Genomic DNA, 19583 nt, shown 5'->3' on the forward strand with positions numbered 1-19583 from the left:
CCTAGATGAGGATGTGCTATTGCCGCTGGCTGAGACAGCACTATCACACAAAGAATCAACAGTTTCAGACAAGTTGAACCCAGCAGCATTTCCAAGGTTGTTTGCCTTCAAGACCAACCAGATTTCTCTTGCTACTGATAAACTCTTCCAGAGCCAAACTCCTTCTAGACTGTCAGACAGCAGCACTAACGAGCTCTCCTTGTTTTATTAAGTTGATCTTTCACAGAGAAAGAGCAAGTAGCAGAACACTTGATATTCCAAATGCCCATAATATTGCCTCTGGCTTTCCAGGTACCCCAAACCCCTAGCATATTTAAGCCAACCCTCACCTTTCATCTTATTCATTTTGCAAGTTTGCTTGCAGCTTTGCTGTTATCTCCAGAAGGAAAGAAGGATGAATTGAAAGGGGAGAAAGAGTACACATCCACATATATGTGTACACAGGCACCCTTTCCATGTTTTCTGATATGGGTATTACCACATTCCTCATTCACAATGCAGGGCTTAAGCTATGTCCAGACCACAGAGCCTCCCAAAGGCTTCTCAGCAAGCCAGGCCCAGGGCATGGTGCTGCTCCCCCCCTTACTCACAGATTCATACTGCTCCTTATGAAGGCTCACTTACATTGCTTCTCAGTCTGTCGCTGGCCATCCTCTGCCTCCGATTCATGCACTTCCTCCACCTGAAGAGCTGTTTGCATCCCTTGTAGGTCATCTCAGCTTCCCTCAGAGCACAGAAAGGGACCAACATGACCACCCACAACCCTCCTGTAGGGCCCCTTTCCTCCTTTATAACCTTGCTTTACCAGCTGGCTGATAAGGCAGATTTGCCTCACCTGGTTTGTGCAGTACACAGGTGTTGCTGAGCAGTCAATTAGCTGTGTTGGAGGCTGCAGTGACCCTGACTCATAAGTATAAACCTTTTTGGACAGAAAAGCTGTCAGCTGTGTAAAGGTCAGGTTTCCTGTGAAGAAAACACTAAAGATACTTTTCTTCTCTTATTTCACTTTGCTGTGTACTACAGGTGGGGGTAAGGGGGACAGTACTGCTATAAAGCTCTCTCCTGTTTTTGATTGTCACTGCAAATACTCCAGTTTCCAGACAGAGCAAGAAAGTGAGAGCTTGTGTCTGTCACAAGACTAGTCTTCCTCCATGTGTCATCTGTGTGTTCAGGGCTACGAATTGGCTTTTAGCCATGAGCAAATTCCACATCTGGCCACTGGCAAGCCTGAGGACGTGTGACTCCTGCTGATTTTGGTGTGAGCAGCAGGTGCTCAGCTCCCTGGTAAATCAGGTTCCAGCTTCAAGTTGAGCAGCAAGTTAGTGAATAATGAGCTCAGACAGGGCATGGGGGTGTCCAGGAACTGGCTATGCAGTAGGACGTAACACCCATGCACTAGTTCTGGCTCTGAGCTGAGTCAGGGAAGTATGAGCCTGTGTTGGTCCGTATCAGGACTAAGCACAGAAGGGTGGCAGAACCTGTCTAGCTGTGTCCTAACATGCTCGGAGATAGTGTGGCACTGCCTGGGCTTGGGTGCATGGACAGCCCATACCCATTTCAAAAAGAGAGATGCTCTTTGCTTAATTCTGGTTTTGCTTACCGTCTCCAGTTTCTGCAGCTCTCTTTCTCTTAGGGTATGCAAACCACGAAAAAACAACAGGAAATATGGGGAATCATTTAGCAAATAGAACAGTCAATCTTATTTCTTTGTTCATTTTAGCAGGTGTGGTCTCTGGTGAGTATTAACGTTTGCATAAGGACCATTAGAGCTGCACTTAGCAATAGTTTCAGCGGCAGCATTTCCCACTATTGATTGCTACCATTCAAACTCAGTTCTAATGCATGTCAGCAGACATAAGCTAGAAGGTAGCTATATCCCCCTGGGAACAATGACTTATTATCACTCTCTTCAGACGAACTTGAGGAAATACTATATATATTTAAAAGAAATTCCTGGATCTAACTGACTGCAAAGGAATTTCACTGGTTGTAGAAGTACAAATCAACATAATCTCTCTCTGACTAGAATGAAGATCAGATGCTAGAAATGATTTATGCGCACAAGAGATTATTTTATAAATGCATTCATGAACTTATATTGTTATTCTGTTCTCTGCCTCCTCCCCTCCCTACCCTGCCACTTAAACTCAGGCAGGCAAACATGGACATTTCTATCAAATAGAGAAGAACAGATATTTTCCTCATAGTTACCCCAGCTCTCAGAAGAATGCCAGATGCACAAAAGGACAAGGCCACAGGCAGAAAATGCCAGAAAGTTATTCCCAATGAGAACTGGGAGACTGCAATACTGCTATGAGATATTGTCCTTGTTTAGATTTCCAAGCATAGTGGATGCTTCCAAACTGGGGAATGTTGTGCGATTGAGAAATACCTGAGCTGGCTCTAAATTAGCTCTTCCCAAAAACAGAAGCTGCATGCGGTCTAATTAGTCCTACTGAAAAGAAGATCAAATCAGCTTGTGTGGAGTGTTGCACCAACAGAGCTGCCTTGTCTGCAAATGCTGAGCTAGTCCTGCGCAGAGCTGTGCTGTGCTGTGCAGACACATCAGCTCTCTCTTTACCAAGGCATTGTGCTTCTTGGGGAGGATACACTCAGTGCTATACAGGAGGCAGCTCTCCTTGCTGGATATGCTCGATAAAAGAGCTAGGTCCTATTTCTAAGCCAAGCATAGGCAGTTACATATTTGAGGCAAGATGCACGCTGTCTCCTCACTAGCTGGAGATGGGCCCTTCGCTGTGTTACAGCAGGTCAGAGCTCTTCACGTTTGCAGAGTGCCTTGCTGAAGCACTTACTGAGGAGAGTGCTCAGTAAGAGAGCAGTAACTGTTGAAATAGAAATGGCATTTGGATCTGAAGGACCTGTCTGCAGTCAGGTCACAGGAGTACATGTGGTTAAACATGGGCCCAGTCAACCAGTGGGGTGAGTTATTATAAGACGACAGCATCACAGGACTTAGCAAGTGTTCTGAGGGACCAGGCTTGTGCCAGCAAGCACTAACGATGCATGAGGGCCACAAATCAGATGTCTAAATATGTTGTCAGTCCCTTAAACCTCAGATGTGACTGCACAAATTGTCAGAGTTAACTCAGTTGTTTGTGATAAATGAAGTTCCACTCCCAGTGATAAACAAACCACTGCAATTCATAATGCCCCAGCCTTGTGCAAAGATCTTTTTAGTCTTTCAAGTCGCATGCAGCAGTATAGTAGGAGTAATTCATGCCTGAAATAAAAGATGAATTGTTACCAGGATTTAGCCAGTGAGACAGCCAGACTCCAAGAGGACAAGGTCACCTCGACTTACTGTCTGCTCTTCTGAGTTGAACCTAGAGCAGGTCAGTCAGAAAATGGGAACTGTAGCCATGTCTGACACCTCCAAACCACATGTGAGACCTCTCCTATGTGTGCATGTGTGTGTGAAGGGATAGAGGGGCAGGAAAGGCAAACTAGATTGGACCCTGTTCTACAAACATGAAGATCCTCTGGCACATGTTATGGGAATTACCTAGCATTTCTTGTCATTGCACAGTTGCATTGTACTGTCTTCCTTGCACTTTTAGAGAGAAGTATCAAGGAGAGAAACATCTCCTGGAGAGCGTTACTGTTCAGGAGAACTTCTAAAACACCAAAATACTAATGAATTGAAACACTAAGAGCTCAAATATCCAGGATATGCTGCCACACATAAACAACTGTTGTGCCTCATTCTCAATATTGAATTGGAATGGTGGGACACAGGTTTGCATTTTCCTCCAAAACTGCATCTTCCCAAAGATATCTGAGCTGCATATCTAGAACATATCCATTTTCACCCAGAAGAAAATACAACAGATTTCCTCATGAGTTGGCAGCTGGGCAGGAAATCTAAATCTATCACAAAATTAAAACTGCTTGAATGAAGTTCATTTTCTCTCTCAACACTGCTCAGTGGAAGTACTGTACATGATGCACTACTTTTTAGGTGGTTTGCATTTTTCTGGGAAAAGGAGATGTTTTTCTGACTCTGTTTTTTAAACTTCCACAGTTGTGTGGGCTTATATCAGAGAGGGCCAGTAGGAGAAGTACACTTTGTCTTAAGAAGGGAAGTGACAAGATTTGAGCTGACTCTCAGCATTCAAAGCACAGCCTATTTCCCAAGAAACCCAAATGCTCCCATTAGTACCACTCAGCTCTGAGGCTGATTGCAGGTTTGCATTACTCCAGTTTGTACATTTCCAGCACTGCTCAGTTATTCACAAATCTTGGCTCCCTACAGCCTCTCTTCTCTCCTGCAGTAAGGTCCAAACTCACGCAGCTCCTCGAAAGAGAGAAGCATGCTGCCCCTACTGCAGCAAGAAGCAGAAGAAGAAAACTTCAGGAATGTATCAAGGACATAAAGGCTGCAGCTAGGAGCCCTTGTCTGCCCTACTGAGCTCTGCTTGCTATCTTCCCAGTACAGATTTCTTTTATTCATTAACAAATACACTTGTCTGGGCCAGGAAACAGGACATGTGATCGGCCATGTTCTCTGAGGGGAGCCCAGCCTGGAAGAACACCCATGTCTATTATGTTTCAGTATTTAGCATAATTCACTCATAAATCTGCAGCCTTTGTTAAAAACCCATCAGATGGCGCATACATTAGTCTCCTCCTGTTCCCAATGATATCAGGGTAAGATACGGATTCTTTTCAGCCACAGAGCATGGTAAGCCATAAAGAGGAAGAGCAGGCTGTTGACTTATTTTGATCACATCTCTCTTCTCCAGAAAGCACCCTAAATATTCATTTTTTGTGGCAATTTATTTCCTGAGCTGCCATTCAGAAATAGCTTTCAAACTCAAGCACTGACACATTAAATGAGTTCCACAGCTGTTTACAGTAATGCAGCATCAGCTACCTGTGTGCCCAGGTTCAAGCAGCACCAGATGAAGCGCCCTCCAGCCTGAAGAAGCACCCACTGTCCATGTACTTACACCACACCCACAACTTGTGGCCTCACTCCTGGCCTTGACAGTCACACTGCTGAATTTCGGCCTGTTAAATGTGCTGGAAAGTTAACAGACTGGAGGATTCACTCAGCTGTCTCCATAGCTTACTTTTACTTGGGAGAGCATGATTTCTGTGCGTGCCGTGCCACTGCACCCTGGCAGCCCTGGGTAGCACTGTGCATCAGAACGGCAAGCTGGTTCCTCTGAATAATTTACTCCAACTCACATGAACTTGCATTTCTCTTCCCTTTTTGCACAGTCACCATGATGCTTGCCTCTCTGCAAATAAACTGGAGAGACAGATGACACAGATGATGAGGTTGATCTAGGTGATTATAACAAAATATGGCAAGGCATTTATCCAGCTCCTTTCAGCAGCATTTCATTTCTTACTAGTTCATTACCGTGTAGCAGTACACCTCTAGAGAGTTTATTTAAAGATCCTTTTGGTCCTTTCAGTGTTCCTACATGGTGCAGACCTGGTCTGATAAAGAAACAGACTAGAGGGACCAGTTCAGCAACCGTTGCTCTCAGTTTCTCCTGCTGGGCTGGGCTGCACACTCAATACCTTCAGCACAGGTTTTGATGTGGAGTAGAGCCATGCCTTGGAGAAAGAACAAGTAAAGAACTAACCTGATGACATATGCCATGACAATCTTATCAGTCCTATAGTCAGAACGGGCTGGAGGGATTCAGGACCATTGGGTTTAGTTTCTAGATTTTCCTTTAACTGATTGGCTCATGCTTCTTCTGCAGGCTTTCGCTGACAGCTTCCACTGTTGCTCCCTCCATTTCCATTAGCAGCAGAGATGATGTTAGTGCAGACAGTTCAGGTATTGAGCAATGTGACATTTAAATCTCACAGTAGTCCTGAAAGACAGCATTCACCAATTCCAGTTTTGCCACCAATGGTCAGCAAAGTAATGTAATGAATGTAGCACTGTGTACATCATCCAAACCTAGTCATAACCACTGGCAAATAGAGAGGATCTTTGAGGGAACCTTTGAGAGAAGCTAAATGGATATTTCAGCTTTCATTTTTTTTGTGTTAGACACCTTTTGCCTGTTATAGGGCATCAAGAAGCAGGATGGGCAGCATAGACAGTCTCTGGATCCTAAACATCTAGCATAGGTGCCTGTAATTGTAGTGGTGGCTGAAGTCAATGATTGAAATGGCTCCTCTGAGGCCTGTATCGATAATTAACAGTTGAGGAAGATTTGGAGGATCCTCACAGGGCAATCATAGTTGAATATGTGTGTACCAAACAGCATGGGATTTAGAGGGGAAATATGCCTTCCCAGAGACAGTGTTTCTGGTCCTGGTTCCTCACTGCCCTGACTCTTCTGCATTAGTTTACATGGATGAAAAGTAGTTGTAAGGTACAATGAAGGGCCTCGCATGCCCTGACCACTTACATAAGTCCTGGTCTCCCTCCCCATGGGTGCAGAAAGCCATGCAGCCCCAGCACCTTTTGGGGACACTGGCTGCTGCGTGATACTCATGAGCCTCTAGACACAAGGGTGCCCTTATGGTGGCGCTAGCCATGCTGTCTTCTCCTGGTCACTACACAAGCCACACTGTTGGAGAGACAGGTTTGACTGCAGTGGGCTTCCTGAGAGCACTGCCTTTAGATAGGAATGGCCCTTGCCCTGTAAAGGAGGACCAAGGCCAGGATGGGGAGCTGGCTGGTTTGCACAAAAGCACCCTGGTCTTTATTCACTAATCAACTGAAGCCATTAGAGGTGACTGTCAACACTGTGTGCATGAACCTCCGCACACAGGAGACAGGAGAAGGACATAAGGTCATTAGTCTTTTGTGAGAAAAGCCCATTCTTTCAGGCTCACAGTTCTGTTGTGAATTGGTTAAACATATCATGAAATCCACTCCCTGTCCTGCCGATGTCATGACAGGCCGTAGCGCAAGAAGCAGCCTTAGAGACAAACAGAGCCGTTAAGAATTAAAGTACCTAACGCCTAAGTCAGAGCTATGATTTGCACCTACTGTTGCAGACAAAATCAGCTCACCACTCTCCTCTCCACCTCCCCAAAAGAAAGCTAAAACAGGTTTTGGTAGGAATGAGAATCAGGCAGAAAAGTGGCTGTTTGGGCTAAACTTCCACCTTGCCCAAGAGCTTGCTTAAGACCTCAGAATCACATAGCATGTCTTCAAATGGCTTCTCTGTGCTTAGCAAGACCTCAATGACATCTTCCAGAAGCACATTCATTATTCCTCTAGCTCACAAAAAACTGCAGGGGAGAAACAGGGCCAACTCAGTATAAACAGAGCCTGATGACCCCCATATTCACTCACATCTTTCTGCTCAGCAAATCAGCTGTCTGGAGAGTGAATGAGAGTGTGTTCCTCTACCATAGAAAGTCGGTAAAATAAAACCAACCCCCAAAAGCCTACATTCAGCTTCAGTTTTGTCAGCCAGAAGCATGGTGCTGAGCCAGGGACAATAATAATAGGAAAACACAATAGTTCCTTAGAACAGCCCTAAAATAATAGATTACAAATGGGGGGAGGAGGTGGAGGAGAAGGGATGGAGGGCTATTTTATTACTATTCTAAAAGCATTCAGAGGAAATAAATTGGTCTGCATTTGACAGACAGTTCTCAAAAGCCAAAGTGTGCTAAATATAAAGCTGAATTTCTCTAAACACAAAATATGTCAGCAAGAGGCTCTTGGCACAGCAGCTTTTTAACATCTGCTTTTTTTTTTTTTTTTTTTTTTTTTGTTGCCCCCCCTGATTTAGCCGTTGCCCTATCATGGTTGTTTTCATTTCTGGTGAGCTCAATCAGAAGCTATTAGAGGCAGTAACTTCGTAAGTTGCATGATAATGTTAAGAGTCCATTAGCTCACCCCAAGCAAGGCTGTCAGGAGGGAGATGATGTACTTGCTGAAGTTAAAAGTAAGCTATTTGCATGCTGAATATTTTTAATCACTGAGCAACGCCAAGAGAATCTGGACATTATTGCGCTCAGTTGCCCAGTGACGTTTCAAACGCACTTGCTTTAATACAACACAAAACAGCAAAATGTTTCCAGTGCTGAATGTGTGAAGAGACATACAGAATTTTTTAAATCAATTCTAGGTACCAACTATGCAGGTTAAAAAAAAAAAAAACTTTTTGGAGAAATAATTATTAGCATAATAAATCTTCCCCTTTCCCTCTGCTTGCATGTACTGCTTATGTTATGCATGGGTTAATTAAAACTTGACAAAAGTCTGCTTACTTTTGGTCTGATCACAGTCAACTTGATTCAGCAAAGCACAGTGTCAAGCACATTTTCAAGTCCCAATGGGATTTGACAGGACCCTGTCCTGTGACTCTCCAGCCTCAACCACCATCTCCTGGATGCTTTTGGTTTTATTACTCAGCTACCATCAGCATTCATCCTTACACAGTATGCAGATTAGTGCGATATCTAAAAAAACCTTCTGTACAGAAATGTTTTCAGAGAACATGACTGAGTGGAGCTGGGTTTAAGCACTGTTCATACCCTCCAGAGAGCAGAGCAATGCAACCTTTGGGAATCTGGCATTCTAAGGCATTAGTAATTGTTTTTACCTCTGTCCCCAGATCTACCAGACAATTTAATCCATAGATCACAGGCTGCTTGCTACTGGTGTATGTTTGGCAAATAGTACCAAGATGGCATCTTGAGTGAAACCAGGTCCTCTGTACTTGTTTCAGTGCCCACAGACTGGGACTTGTGGATTATTTCTTATGGCCCATTACCTTGGCCAAAGAAAGCTGAAGGCACTTACGTCAGGAGTGACTGCTGTTTTTCAGTGCATTAGTCACTGATCTCTGTGTATTTGTAGCAGACCCAAACCTGTCTGACAGTTAATATCATCTTCAATAAAGAGACTAAGGAGAGGAAGGGCACAGAGCTTGGATGCCCTGTAAAGCCCTGAACTGTCACATCTGGTATCAAGGTTGCTCTCCACTGGAACAAGGCAGTTGGCCAAAGTCCAAGAACTTAGATCAAAAGTAAGAGCAATTTCTCACAGTGACAGAAGGACAGCAGAAAAGACAGATCTCTAAAGAACAGCTCTTCCAATGGCTTTTTGGGACTGGCTCCTGCATCAGGTATTGAACGCTTAAACCCCCTCCAAAATTTTGCTCAGTCTCCTTCAATGAGCAACTCTTAATGCTCAGTTGTAGTTTTCTGGCTGCAGCACAGGCATTTCTCTGTGCTGGAGTACTGGAAAAAGTGGAGAAACCTATTTATCACAGCCAGCCAGAAGTGACCAAGGCATCACATAACGTGCTGGAAGGAGCAGAAAGTCTGCAGGCTTTCACAAAGCTCTAGAGCTATTTGTTGTCTGCTTCTCCTCCGACTACCAGAACATCCCCTCTCCCCGATACAGCACAGAGGTAAGTACCCCCCATCACAGCTGGCATTCCCATCAGTTCTGCAGCAGCTCGCATGTTCCCCCAGGCAGGACTGGGTCTCCCAGAAGAAGCAACAAGAAACCGGTCAAAGCAGCTGCTCCTCTCCTTTGTGACTGGTCAGAAGCCTTATGGAAAGAGCAAAGGTAAAAGCTTGTCCCAAGAGTCAGACAAGAGCCAGGACACTCATGGAGGGGCACACTGAGGAATGAAAGTGGAACCTCTAAAGGGCACTTCTTCTTCATTTTTGATGCCTCAAGGCAAGAGCTTCTTGGCTGGGACTCTCCTCCACTTTAGCAATGTAGGAGGGCAGTATTATATAGGCATACATGAGACCTCCTATACAGTTACATATGTGGCCAGTCTCCCACTAATTGTCCCCATTCTTTTTCAACATTGCTGCCAAGAGAGAGAAGCCAGCATGGAGATAGCTAATGGGCAAAAGCTAATGGCCAAAAAAATGGCCTTTCTTCTTTCTTCACGTTATCCCCCATCTAGCAGTGGGTGCAGAACAGAAGCCCCCATTGAAAAACGGGCTGACAGCATTGACCTGCCTCTTCTTGACATCAGTAGGGAAGGAGCCTGAAGGAAAGACAACTACGTTGCTAGTTTAAAGCAAAACCCCTCTGCCTCCAATGTTTGTCAAATCAGCCAAGTCTTCCCTTTTAACCGCAGGGAGTCAGGTACTCTAAAATGCTTGTGTGAAGGATTTTTAAGAACTCCCCAATAGGAAAAGCACTACACTCCCCTTGAAACTTGCAGGCTGGAGTGAAAAATCAAAAGGTCTTTGGTATCTAAACTAGTGCTTTGAAATCCCATTAGATACCTATGCAATTTGAAAGTCTGTCCCAACATACACTGGAAGGCAAGAGGGGAGGGTAGGAGAGGGAGGAAATAAAGCCTTTAGTGTTCTCCAGTATACAAAGCATACACCATCTCTCTGAGTTGGCAACCTGCCTCTTTAAGTTGAACTATAGTGTGTGAACCAGCAAAAGCTAGACAGATTCAAAACCACCTGGAAATTAGGATTCTGCCTCCTTGGAAGACTGAGGGTCCAGTCAAAGGATATTACATGCTCTCAGAGCAACCTGAGAAACTGCTTTCCAGTCCGGTAAAAAGCCAAACCTCCTCTCCCCCCAAACACACGCACATTTTCCTCATAATGCATTAAAAACAAGATGGATACTTTTTGAAACATTTTTTAATTAAAACCAAAAAAAGGAGCACACACCAGAGCTTGACACCTGGACTAGCCAAGCTGCTGGTCATCAAGATGTTGAACTGGCATGAGGAAGGCCGAGAGCTGTGTTTCTGCGTAGGTCAGGAGCACCGGCACGGACGCTGGGACTCCCGGGAAAGCACTCTGCCTGCCAGGCTACTGCTGGTTTGTGCTGAGCGGCTCTCCCTCTCATGGTGAAGGGAAATTTCATCCGGTAGCCCAAACTCTTTTCCCAACAGATGAATCACTGAAAGTCCCGGGGACTTGGGAAAAAAAAACATTTCAATGAATTGCCATTTTCCAGCCACTTCTGAAGAGAATTCCCAGTCCGCTCTCCTGCCTCCCCCTGTAGCTGACACTGGTTTGAATAGAGACTCATCTTTGGCAATAGCCACACCATTAGGAGCCAGTTCTGCTTCCACTGAAGTCAACACATGTCCTTCCCCAGACCACAGCTGCAGCTGCGCTGGGACTCGTGATCACTAGCCAATTGTGCTTTGAAGTTAAATCCTCATTCACTTTATCTAGCCAGCAACTTCTGAGAGCTTCTTCAGGCTTGTGTAAGAGAATACCTGTACATTCAGGTAAATGTGAACGCCTTGGCTGCAGAACTGGGGTAAAGTTTTCAAATATGCCCAAGAGATGGAGAAGCCAAAGTTTCATTTTATGAAGTCATCTGGGCACTAAATCAGGTATTGAAACCTCCCTGACATCTGATTAACTAATGTAGTTTCCAAAGCTGCTGTGTTACTCCACCAGCCTGGTCTCTCTAACAGAAAGGCTGGGCTAAAAAAGTGATACATTTTTCGTACACAATTTTCATCTGTTAGAATTTACCAGCTATGCACCTCATTTGTCTGTCAAATATTTAAAAAATATTTCAACCTGCTCTAATAATCACATTTTAAAACATGCATCAAGTTTGGATCAGAACAGCTTCTCTGGGATAATCAGTAAACCCAAATTGCTGATTTAAGGCCTAACTATTAGTCACTGGCCAGCCAGCCATAAAAATCCACTCCATCCTTGAACTCTTGGAATTATTTTTGGCTCAGACTAACCCTTGTTACCATACATCTTATCCTACATACAAAAGGAAAGAGTATGTGTTTTGCAGAGAACAAGGCTACTGTTGCACTACAAGTTTACATACAAACACAACTTCTGCAAATATGAGACCTAAGTAAGATCTCATATGTCCCAGGGTAAGTCAGAAAGTCCACAGGAGTCAAGGGAACGGTAACTGCCATAAAGGATCAGGCCTAATACATGCATTACAGAAGCAAGATAGCTTCTTTGCTCCAGGTCTGGCTGATTAACTTTGCACATACCACTGCTTTAGTGTTACATCCTTATCTAATGGTAAACCTGTTTCAACAACATGCAATACATATTAATGCAATATGCACTGCAACACACAATACACATCCAAAGAAATATGCCACTGCAAAAATCTGGCTTCTCAGACATAATAGGGCTAACAAGGAAGAGTCTTTTACAAAAGACAATCAAGTAATTGTCACCTGAAACCATGAGACCCAAAGGGCCTCAAGCAATCTGCAATATTGAGACCTAATAACAGATGCTAATTCATGAAAAAAACACAAACAGTGGGACTGAGGTAATGGCAGCGATTTCATTAGTGCAATTAACATTTATAATGGTATGTTCTTTAATAGAATTTAAATAAGGCTTTGAATAATTACACACACTAAAACTAACATTCCATAACCTTATTCCGCATGGAAAAGCAGCAGAAACAACCCTCTGGACTGTACAAGGTCCAATTATGAACAATTACATTCAAAAAGTAGTTCAAAACAAAAACAACTCTTCCCCCCAAAAGCTGCATCATCATCTCTAAAGTCAACTTTCTCCCCTACTGTGAGAAGTGTAAAGAACAGATGAACAGGGCTTCGGCCCCATGGGTTTGGCCTTATCAAATTGCCACTAGTGCTTTCCAGCCTAGAGTCTCTCATCATTTCTTTAGGGTGATGGAAGCTTGTGGAAAGAAAAAGTGAATTTCCTAAGCAATGGAAAGTGAGTTCTCCCTTCACTGGCCCAAAAATGTACATAAATTATGAAAGCTTGAAAAAAATCCTATATAACACTGGTATGTGTGTTTATGGTGCATGTTCTCCCTCAGAAACTACCCACAGACAATGGGGCTGGGTGGGCGAAAGAAACAAAAGCAGCATATGAAACCATAATATACTGTTTTGAAATCTGCACTGTCCTGCAGAACCAGAAATTATAATTTATTCATATTGTTCTCAACAGCTCCAATATATGCTGGATATGTAAAAACCAAGACACTGAGTCATCAAGGAAAATCAACCAAAAAAACCTACACACCGTAAGAGTTTTTAAAAACAAAACAAAATAAAAATGCCAAAGAAACATTGATGAAAGCTCAGAAAAATTTATCGTCGATTCTGAAGTGGGGCCTTGTGACGTCATCTGGGTTAATGAAGACAGAGATGGACTTCCCTGGGTTTTCAGTCACTAGCTGTTGCAATTTTTTGGCTAATCGGTCATCAGGCTGGTTGTTATCCCCTCCATCTGACTGCGGGGAGGGGATGCTGGTGGTGCTGCCCCGCCGTTGGAGCTCTAGCGTTAGCCGATTGGCCGCTTTGACATGCTCAATGGCAGTTCGAAGGTGTTCAGCAGGGTCTGATCGGACTGAGGACAGCTTCCGCGCATGCAACATGACGGTTTCTTCAGAGAGGTGCTCCAGCATGTTGCACTGAGGGATGAAATAGTTAGGGCACATCTTGTTGACCAAGCAGTGCTGGAGATCATCAATGAGACCCAGGAGGAAATGAGCAGCGTAATCCTCCTGAGCCAAGTAGTTGGCTGGTAGCCTGTCGCAAGCCCACAGCATCATGCTCCGCAAATGATATGGACTAATGGCTTTGGGGCGGGAGAGCAGTTTGATGATGATAGCTTTGCAGGCCTGATAGGCTTGCATGAGGCTGCTGGATATGCACTTTTTCAGCTGCACTTCACTTCTGGCAAATGACAGCCTCCACTCATTGTCCTTCTTCCCCTTGTAGGAACATGCAGGCACTAAGTAAAACCCACTTATGACTTCCTCCTCTGTGATCTTCCCATCCCAGAAATGGTTTTCCATCAGCCAGCTCTGGGCCACGGCAGGCCAGCCCTTGAAGGACACCACAGGAACAATGTCATACAGCATCCGGCTGCTGCCCACTCCCAAAATGATGGATATGATAGTCCCATTTTTCTCTACCTTCTCCACCTTTGGCATCCCTCGCTGAGGCTTTTTCTGGATCTCGGAGAGGACAATGCTAATGGAGTCATAGAACCAGTCTGCTACTTTCGTTGGAGAGAAGAAATAATTGGTAGCTCCGTTGATATGGTCCACGATCGTGCAACAGTCTTTCCACTTGCTGATAGTTCCTTCATCAAAAAGCCGAAGGCTCAGCCAGGAGTGGCACAAAGCTGAGTGGCGCATGTCCAGCGTGACTGGTTGGTTGCGGTCATGCAGCTTCAGTGCGGGCACAAGCAGGGTGAAGTCCATGTCATAGTCTGTCCCTCGTGCATAAACATTCAGCTCATCAAGATCAATGTCCACTACACCTTCTCGCACACCACCCGAAAGTAGCAGGTATTCATTGGCTACAGGAAGCTTCTGGTCAAGTTTCTGAACCATGCCTGCAAAAGAAGGAGAGAGGAGTCCTTTTAAGAGGAGTCAAACAGATTTGGGATTCAGGTTTTAACCAGGATTAAAACCTATCCCATGTCCACAGGGAAAAATAAAATCACAGGTATCTACACTGTTAGAGCGACACAAACTTACATCAGGCTCAATGCAGCCAACTCCTAGTCCCACCTGACTCAAGGGCAGAACATCCCCTGCTCTCCTGGAAATGGGTGAAATCCATCCTAAACATCATACTGGGAGCAATAGAAAAAGCAGAAGCCTCTGTCAAAGCACAGCTAAGCTATTTGCAGGACTAAATTTAACTTAAACTCCCTCTAAACCAGTTTTTCACCATATTGTCCCTCATTTCCATGGTATCCAAATGCTTCTCCTACAGCTGAAAAAGAAATATTAATTGACTGACTGCTCTTATTTTCTATCTCGTATAAGAAAAAAGCTGGACTGGCATAGTGGGGTTTGGTTTGTGTGTGAATGAATGGGATAGCTACAAACGTTACTGCAAGCAGGTCTGATGTTACCAGTTTGCTTTACATTTACTGATGAACAAGGCAACATGAGTGAAGGCAACATGTCATTCTCTTACGGGAGAATGGGGACAGGTTAAACTATTGGGGAATTAGAGAAGCCAGCTCTGAAGTTAGCTGTTCAAGCTGTATTGACAGCACCATGCCATAAAATATCTGAAAATATCTGACAAGCTCCCCTGAGCACAGCCATGAAGAAGGATTTCTATTTTCATTACCAAAAACAGATACCTTCCCCTCATTTTGCACTGCCCGCATCAATTGTGCAAAGCCTTTTTTTTTTAACTGTAGACCTCAGATATACCATTATACTTTGTTCCTAAAATGTTAGCGACAGACAAAGAGACTCCACACAGTACTTCGAGATATTAGTACCTCAGTCAATGCTTAAATTAGGCTTAAAAATGAGCTCTGTACTTAGATTGCTCCTGCTACTTAGGCTGTTTCACTCCTGGTGTCCATCTTGTGGTTGAAAGCTCTTGATTCTTTCCCAGCATAAGTTCAGAAAACACACCCAGGCCATGAGAAAACTAAGTCCAGAGATTCTGAATGAAGACACTGAACCTCTCACAATTGCTGCAAGAGGGATATATCATTATTTTTTACAAGCATAAATTATGTACTTATTTTTATTGTCATGCATTACTCTACCTTTCACAAGGCACTATAGTCTGTTTACATTAAGAGTGGTCTAATTCAGACCTTCCATTATGAGGAGGCCAATCTTAGAGAGACATCAGCGAGAATAAACAGCTAGAGCCACGAGAAGGTGAGCCAGAGAGCTGTCAATCAAACTATCAGACCAGGAACCACAGACAGATACAGTTCTTTACTGCAACATTAACCCAAATGATCAGCACCAGAGTTTGACCACCCATCCTGGCTTGCCCCAGGTACTGCAGAGCCTTTCTTGAGTTAATGAATTCCCATGGGATCACAGGTACCCACCTGACCTGATGAGGTCTCCCCAGGGGGGAGCAGCAGCAGCACCCCACAGTGCTGCATGCCACAATAAGCTGTGTGGCTCTGCAATGCTCTCAGAGAGACTCACCTCTCCTTTGGGTCATGCTAGGCAGGGGAGCAAGGCAGTGCACCAGGGTCATGCTAGGCAGGGGAGCAAGGCAGTGCACCAGAGTAAAATCAAAAGCTAGGCTGATACCAGTTCATTGGATGAGCCTAGGCCACTTTCAGGAGAGGCCTCTGTCTGAAGGGGAGGAGGGTCAGGGCAATATCCAGGCAAGCAAGACAGAGCCATGCTTTTCTTAGGGCCGCATACAGGTTTTACCACTACCCTCTCTCTCCCCGCTGTGCAATTCCTTGCTGAGCACTATTCATCCATCTCATTGCTTCCAAGAGCGCTGGCCCCATCCATTTTGCTGCACTGAGCGGGGATGATTTTCCTGGCAGGCAGGCAAGGACATAACTCTTTTCATTTCATGCAGCTCCAGAGGCTGCAAGAGAAAGAAATAGCTCTGGAGGAGTGCTAAGAAACTCTTCCTGCTAAGTCCTCAGCTAATCCCATTCTGTGATCTTGCCACCTGCTGCTGCCCCATTCATCCTTTAAAGGATAATAACCAAAAAAAGCTTCTGTCAACCTCAAAGACATTTTCTGAGGCTTAGATACATAGTGAGCTATGTTATTCTGATCCATGGAGTGGCAAAGCCTTGCACAGGTTTCTCTGCCCCTCAGGCCAAGTAAGCAGTGGTCACTCCTTTCTTGAACCGAGAAGACAGAGATTTCTAAAGGGTACTTAGATGCAACTTCCAGCTGATTAGCATCAGTTCTGGAGTCAGTACTGACCCACTGCTTCCAAATCCTGTCCTTGAATCAGGGCAAACAGCCTTGGTACTTTAGATCCCAGTCACAAGTTGAGCCCTAGACCCCTGGAGCAGAGTCTGAGTCAATTGTATCATAGGGACAGGTGCTTCTTCTGAGCACACAAGGCAGTACCTACCCTTAGTGTGGGGCAGTACAGCTACTCAGGACATGTGGGGGTCCTGATGGCCAGTGCTGCCCCCATACTGATCCTAAATTCTCCACTCATGACTGTGATCTGTGGCATCTGCCAGGAAGATCAGAAGATGTTTCTGAGGGAGGCAGACAGAACGTAACCGCCCTACAGAAGAAATTGTTCAAACCTACAAAATTCAATAAAGAATGTATTTTTCTAAATATTTTTAAACTTAAGGAAGGATGAAAAATGTCCAGTGAAGTTCTATAGTGTGCCCTGTGCACAAAAACTTCTAACCTACAGTTCAGTTAGCGCTTTTGACTGAAAAAGATTGTATGATTTTTCTGAAAGACAGAGATGGGAAATCTACTATAGGAAGCATTGCTCTCCTTGGCTGAAGGAGATCTTCTATCCTTATCCAGGACCAATAGGGCTGATGGTCTTCCCTCATTCAATCAACAGCAAGTGGGGCTCAACTCCTACTTTTTAAGCCACAAGATATGTATAATCAACCTTCAAAGTCAGAGAGCAGGAGCCACTCCTGCAGCGTTAATTCTACACCACCGTACAGCACCGTGGGCCTCGCTAATGCAGAGCAGAGCTTGCACTGGGCAAAGCCAGCGCTGCTGGCTCTGCTGCTGGAAGGGCCGCAAAATCCCAGCCAGCAAAGAGGAGGCTTCTACTCCTAGTGGGTGGAAAACACTTCAGGAAGAACAATCCCACAGACAGAGCCACAGCTCTCCAGGCACTGTCATCCAGGCACTCCCACAGAAGAGCCACTTTTCTTCCCTACACTAGGAAAAAAAGAGAACACCCAATTTCAAGCATTCTTGTAACAGGAAATGCTTTCTGCCCACAGAATACTCTTTACACCTCCTCTAGGGAGAAAACATTTTGTGTGCTCTCCATGAAACCTAGTTTGCAAGGCTGTAGACACCTGAAAGGGAAAAGTGCAGTACACTGCCAGTACGTCACTTTCTTTTCCCTCTTCGGAACTCCAGATCTACCAGCAAAGGAGAAACATAAAAAAAATATTCAGGCAACAGCTCCAGGAAATGATTTAATACATCATCAAAATCTCTCTAGCTGGGTGGTTGCAGAGTTTAAATCCAAACCCTTGTACTCCGTCTCGCACACAACTTCCCCTTCAAGGCCTGGACCAGGAATATCTGCAGCTCTGCCGTGGAGCCAGAGGAGGAATTTTTGCTAACAGATCATAGCCGTTCTGCTGATCCAGTTTAAGTTGTGGAGCAGGGGGTTGGGATGAATTTCCCTTGAGGAAAATATATTTAGAATACGCATAGTATGTTCTATAAATAGCTGAGCAGGCCAAATCCAGGATTCACTAAGGCTTTTGGGGTTTGCTATGTGTTCAAACTGCTCCTCTTACTCATATATCTATTTAATATATGAAAGGATATCAAGGAAACCTGTTAACAAACATTGTATGGCATACACTGCCCTGGAAAAAAGTTGCCATGCCATGTTCCAGCAACTTAAACGCCGACTCAGAGCACCATGTGTCCACACAGCAGAAACAGGCACTCGAGGTCAGCAAGCATGCAAGTGCAAATACATAGAAAAATATCAAGACTGGTACTTGACTCAGGTACTTGAGATAATAGCAACAGCAAGCCATTTGTATTCTCTTCTTCTCATCTCAGTACTGGAAACAGATGTGGGTAGGGGCTACAGATAACCTTGTGAAATATGTAGAAGCCCTGGGGAGTTTCTATAAACACTGAACCCAGAAATTGTAGGGACAAAGGCAGAAATTTTTACTTTAGTTGGAAGTCCAAATCTCATGGCATCAGAGTATATTCCTAAATGTTTAACAAGTCCCTTACTGCTACCAGCCAAAACATGTAATCTGCAAGCATACCTTGTGTAACATGTTCTCTTGAAAAGGTTGTTTGGCAAAGCTGATATTTTGCTACGAGATCTATGTTCACTCACCATTGGTGTCTAAAGTGTTTGCAGAAGCTTTGTTCTGCTAGCTGTGTAACTAGTTTAAGATCTTTCCAAACTATGAAACTTGGCAGTATAACAGGTAAGTATGCTTACAAGAATGAAAAATGCAGGGAATGTAAAAATTAGGAGAGCAGACGTAGGCCAAGCTTGCTGGTTAGTTTACTAAGCAGTCAATTCAGGGTAACACAGGTGAGCAAATTAGTTCTACAGACAGTTTCATTCTATTGCTGTTCCTCTAGTGGTAGGAAATAGGATTTATTTTTATTCCAAGCACTGTGATACAAGGAGAAGAAGAAAGGACAGAGCAAAGAGATTTTACGTTTACATAACATCTGCATTTGGGATACATCCTTGAATGAACTGAGACTCTGATGCACATGACAGAGAGATTATTCTGTCCATTAAAAAAAAAAAAGGCAGTAAAAAGCTCTCAATCCATTACAGAATTTCAGGTGAATTGGTTTCATATCCATCACAGTGCATGCAGAGATCTGCTGCTATTTCGTGACCAGTTTTGTGCAAATAAGGAGGAACTTGAAGATCAGCCTTTGAAGAAAGCAATCACAATAAAAAAAATACACAAAAACTTATTTCCATCACATCCATTTCCTAACTTTGGGTTCTTTCCTGATGCCTTAGAAATCCAGCCATTTCTGCCACAGGAAAACATTAGCAAAGATGTCATTCTGTTAGCCAAGCTGGTTTCATTGGACTAAACACATCCATGTCCTGAGCAGTCACTGAGTGAAGTGACACTTCTGCTGCACGGGACCTTGGGAGAGATCAAAGGAGCAAGGGCTGATCAGGAAGGCCGTGCAAAGGAGGATTTTGCAGTACCCTGCA

At 44.2% G+C, this 19583-nt stretch overlaps 1 protein-coding gene across 3 annotated transcripts in view; it reads right to left on the minus strand.

Annotated features, from left to right (window-relative positions):
* Positions 1–10569: 10569 nt before the first annotated feature.
* The window catches only part of MB21D2 (Mab-21 domain containing 2), a 62589-nt gene continuing 53575 nt past the window's right edge, over positions 10570–19583 (minus strand). For 2 of the 3 annotated variants that reach the window (XM_026093524.2, XM_026093526.2), the window contains one exon: positions 10570–14283. In XM_026093524.2, the coding sequence (XP_025949309.1) occupies positions 13019–14283 (1265 nt within the window). In that variant the 3' untranslated portion in view covers positions 10570–13018. Of the gene's footprint in view, positions 14284–14428; positions 14527–19583 lie in introns of all 3 variants that reach the window. The other variant, XM_026093525.2, reaches the window with a different exon arrangement.

Source organism: Dromaius novaehollandiae, chromosome 9, assembly GCF_036370855.1.
Source record: "Dromaius novaehollandiae isolate bDroNov1 chromosome 9, bDroNov1.hap1, whole genome shotgun sequence".
NCBI classification, from domain to species: Eukaryota; Metazoa; Chordata; class Aves; order Casuariiformes; family Dromaiidae; genus Dromaius; species Dromaius novaehollandiae.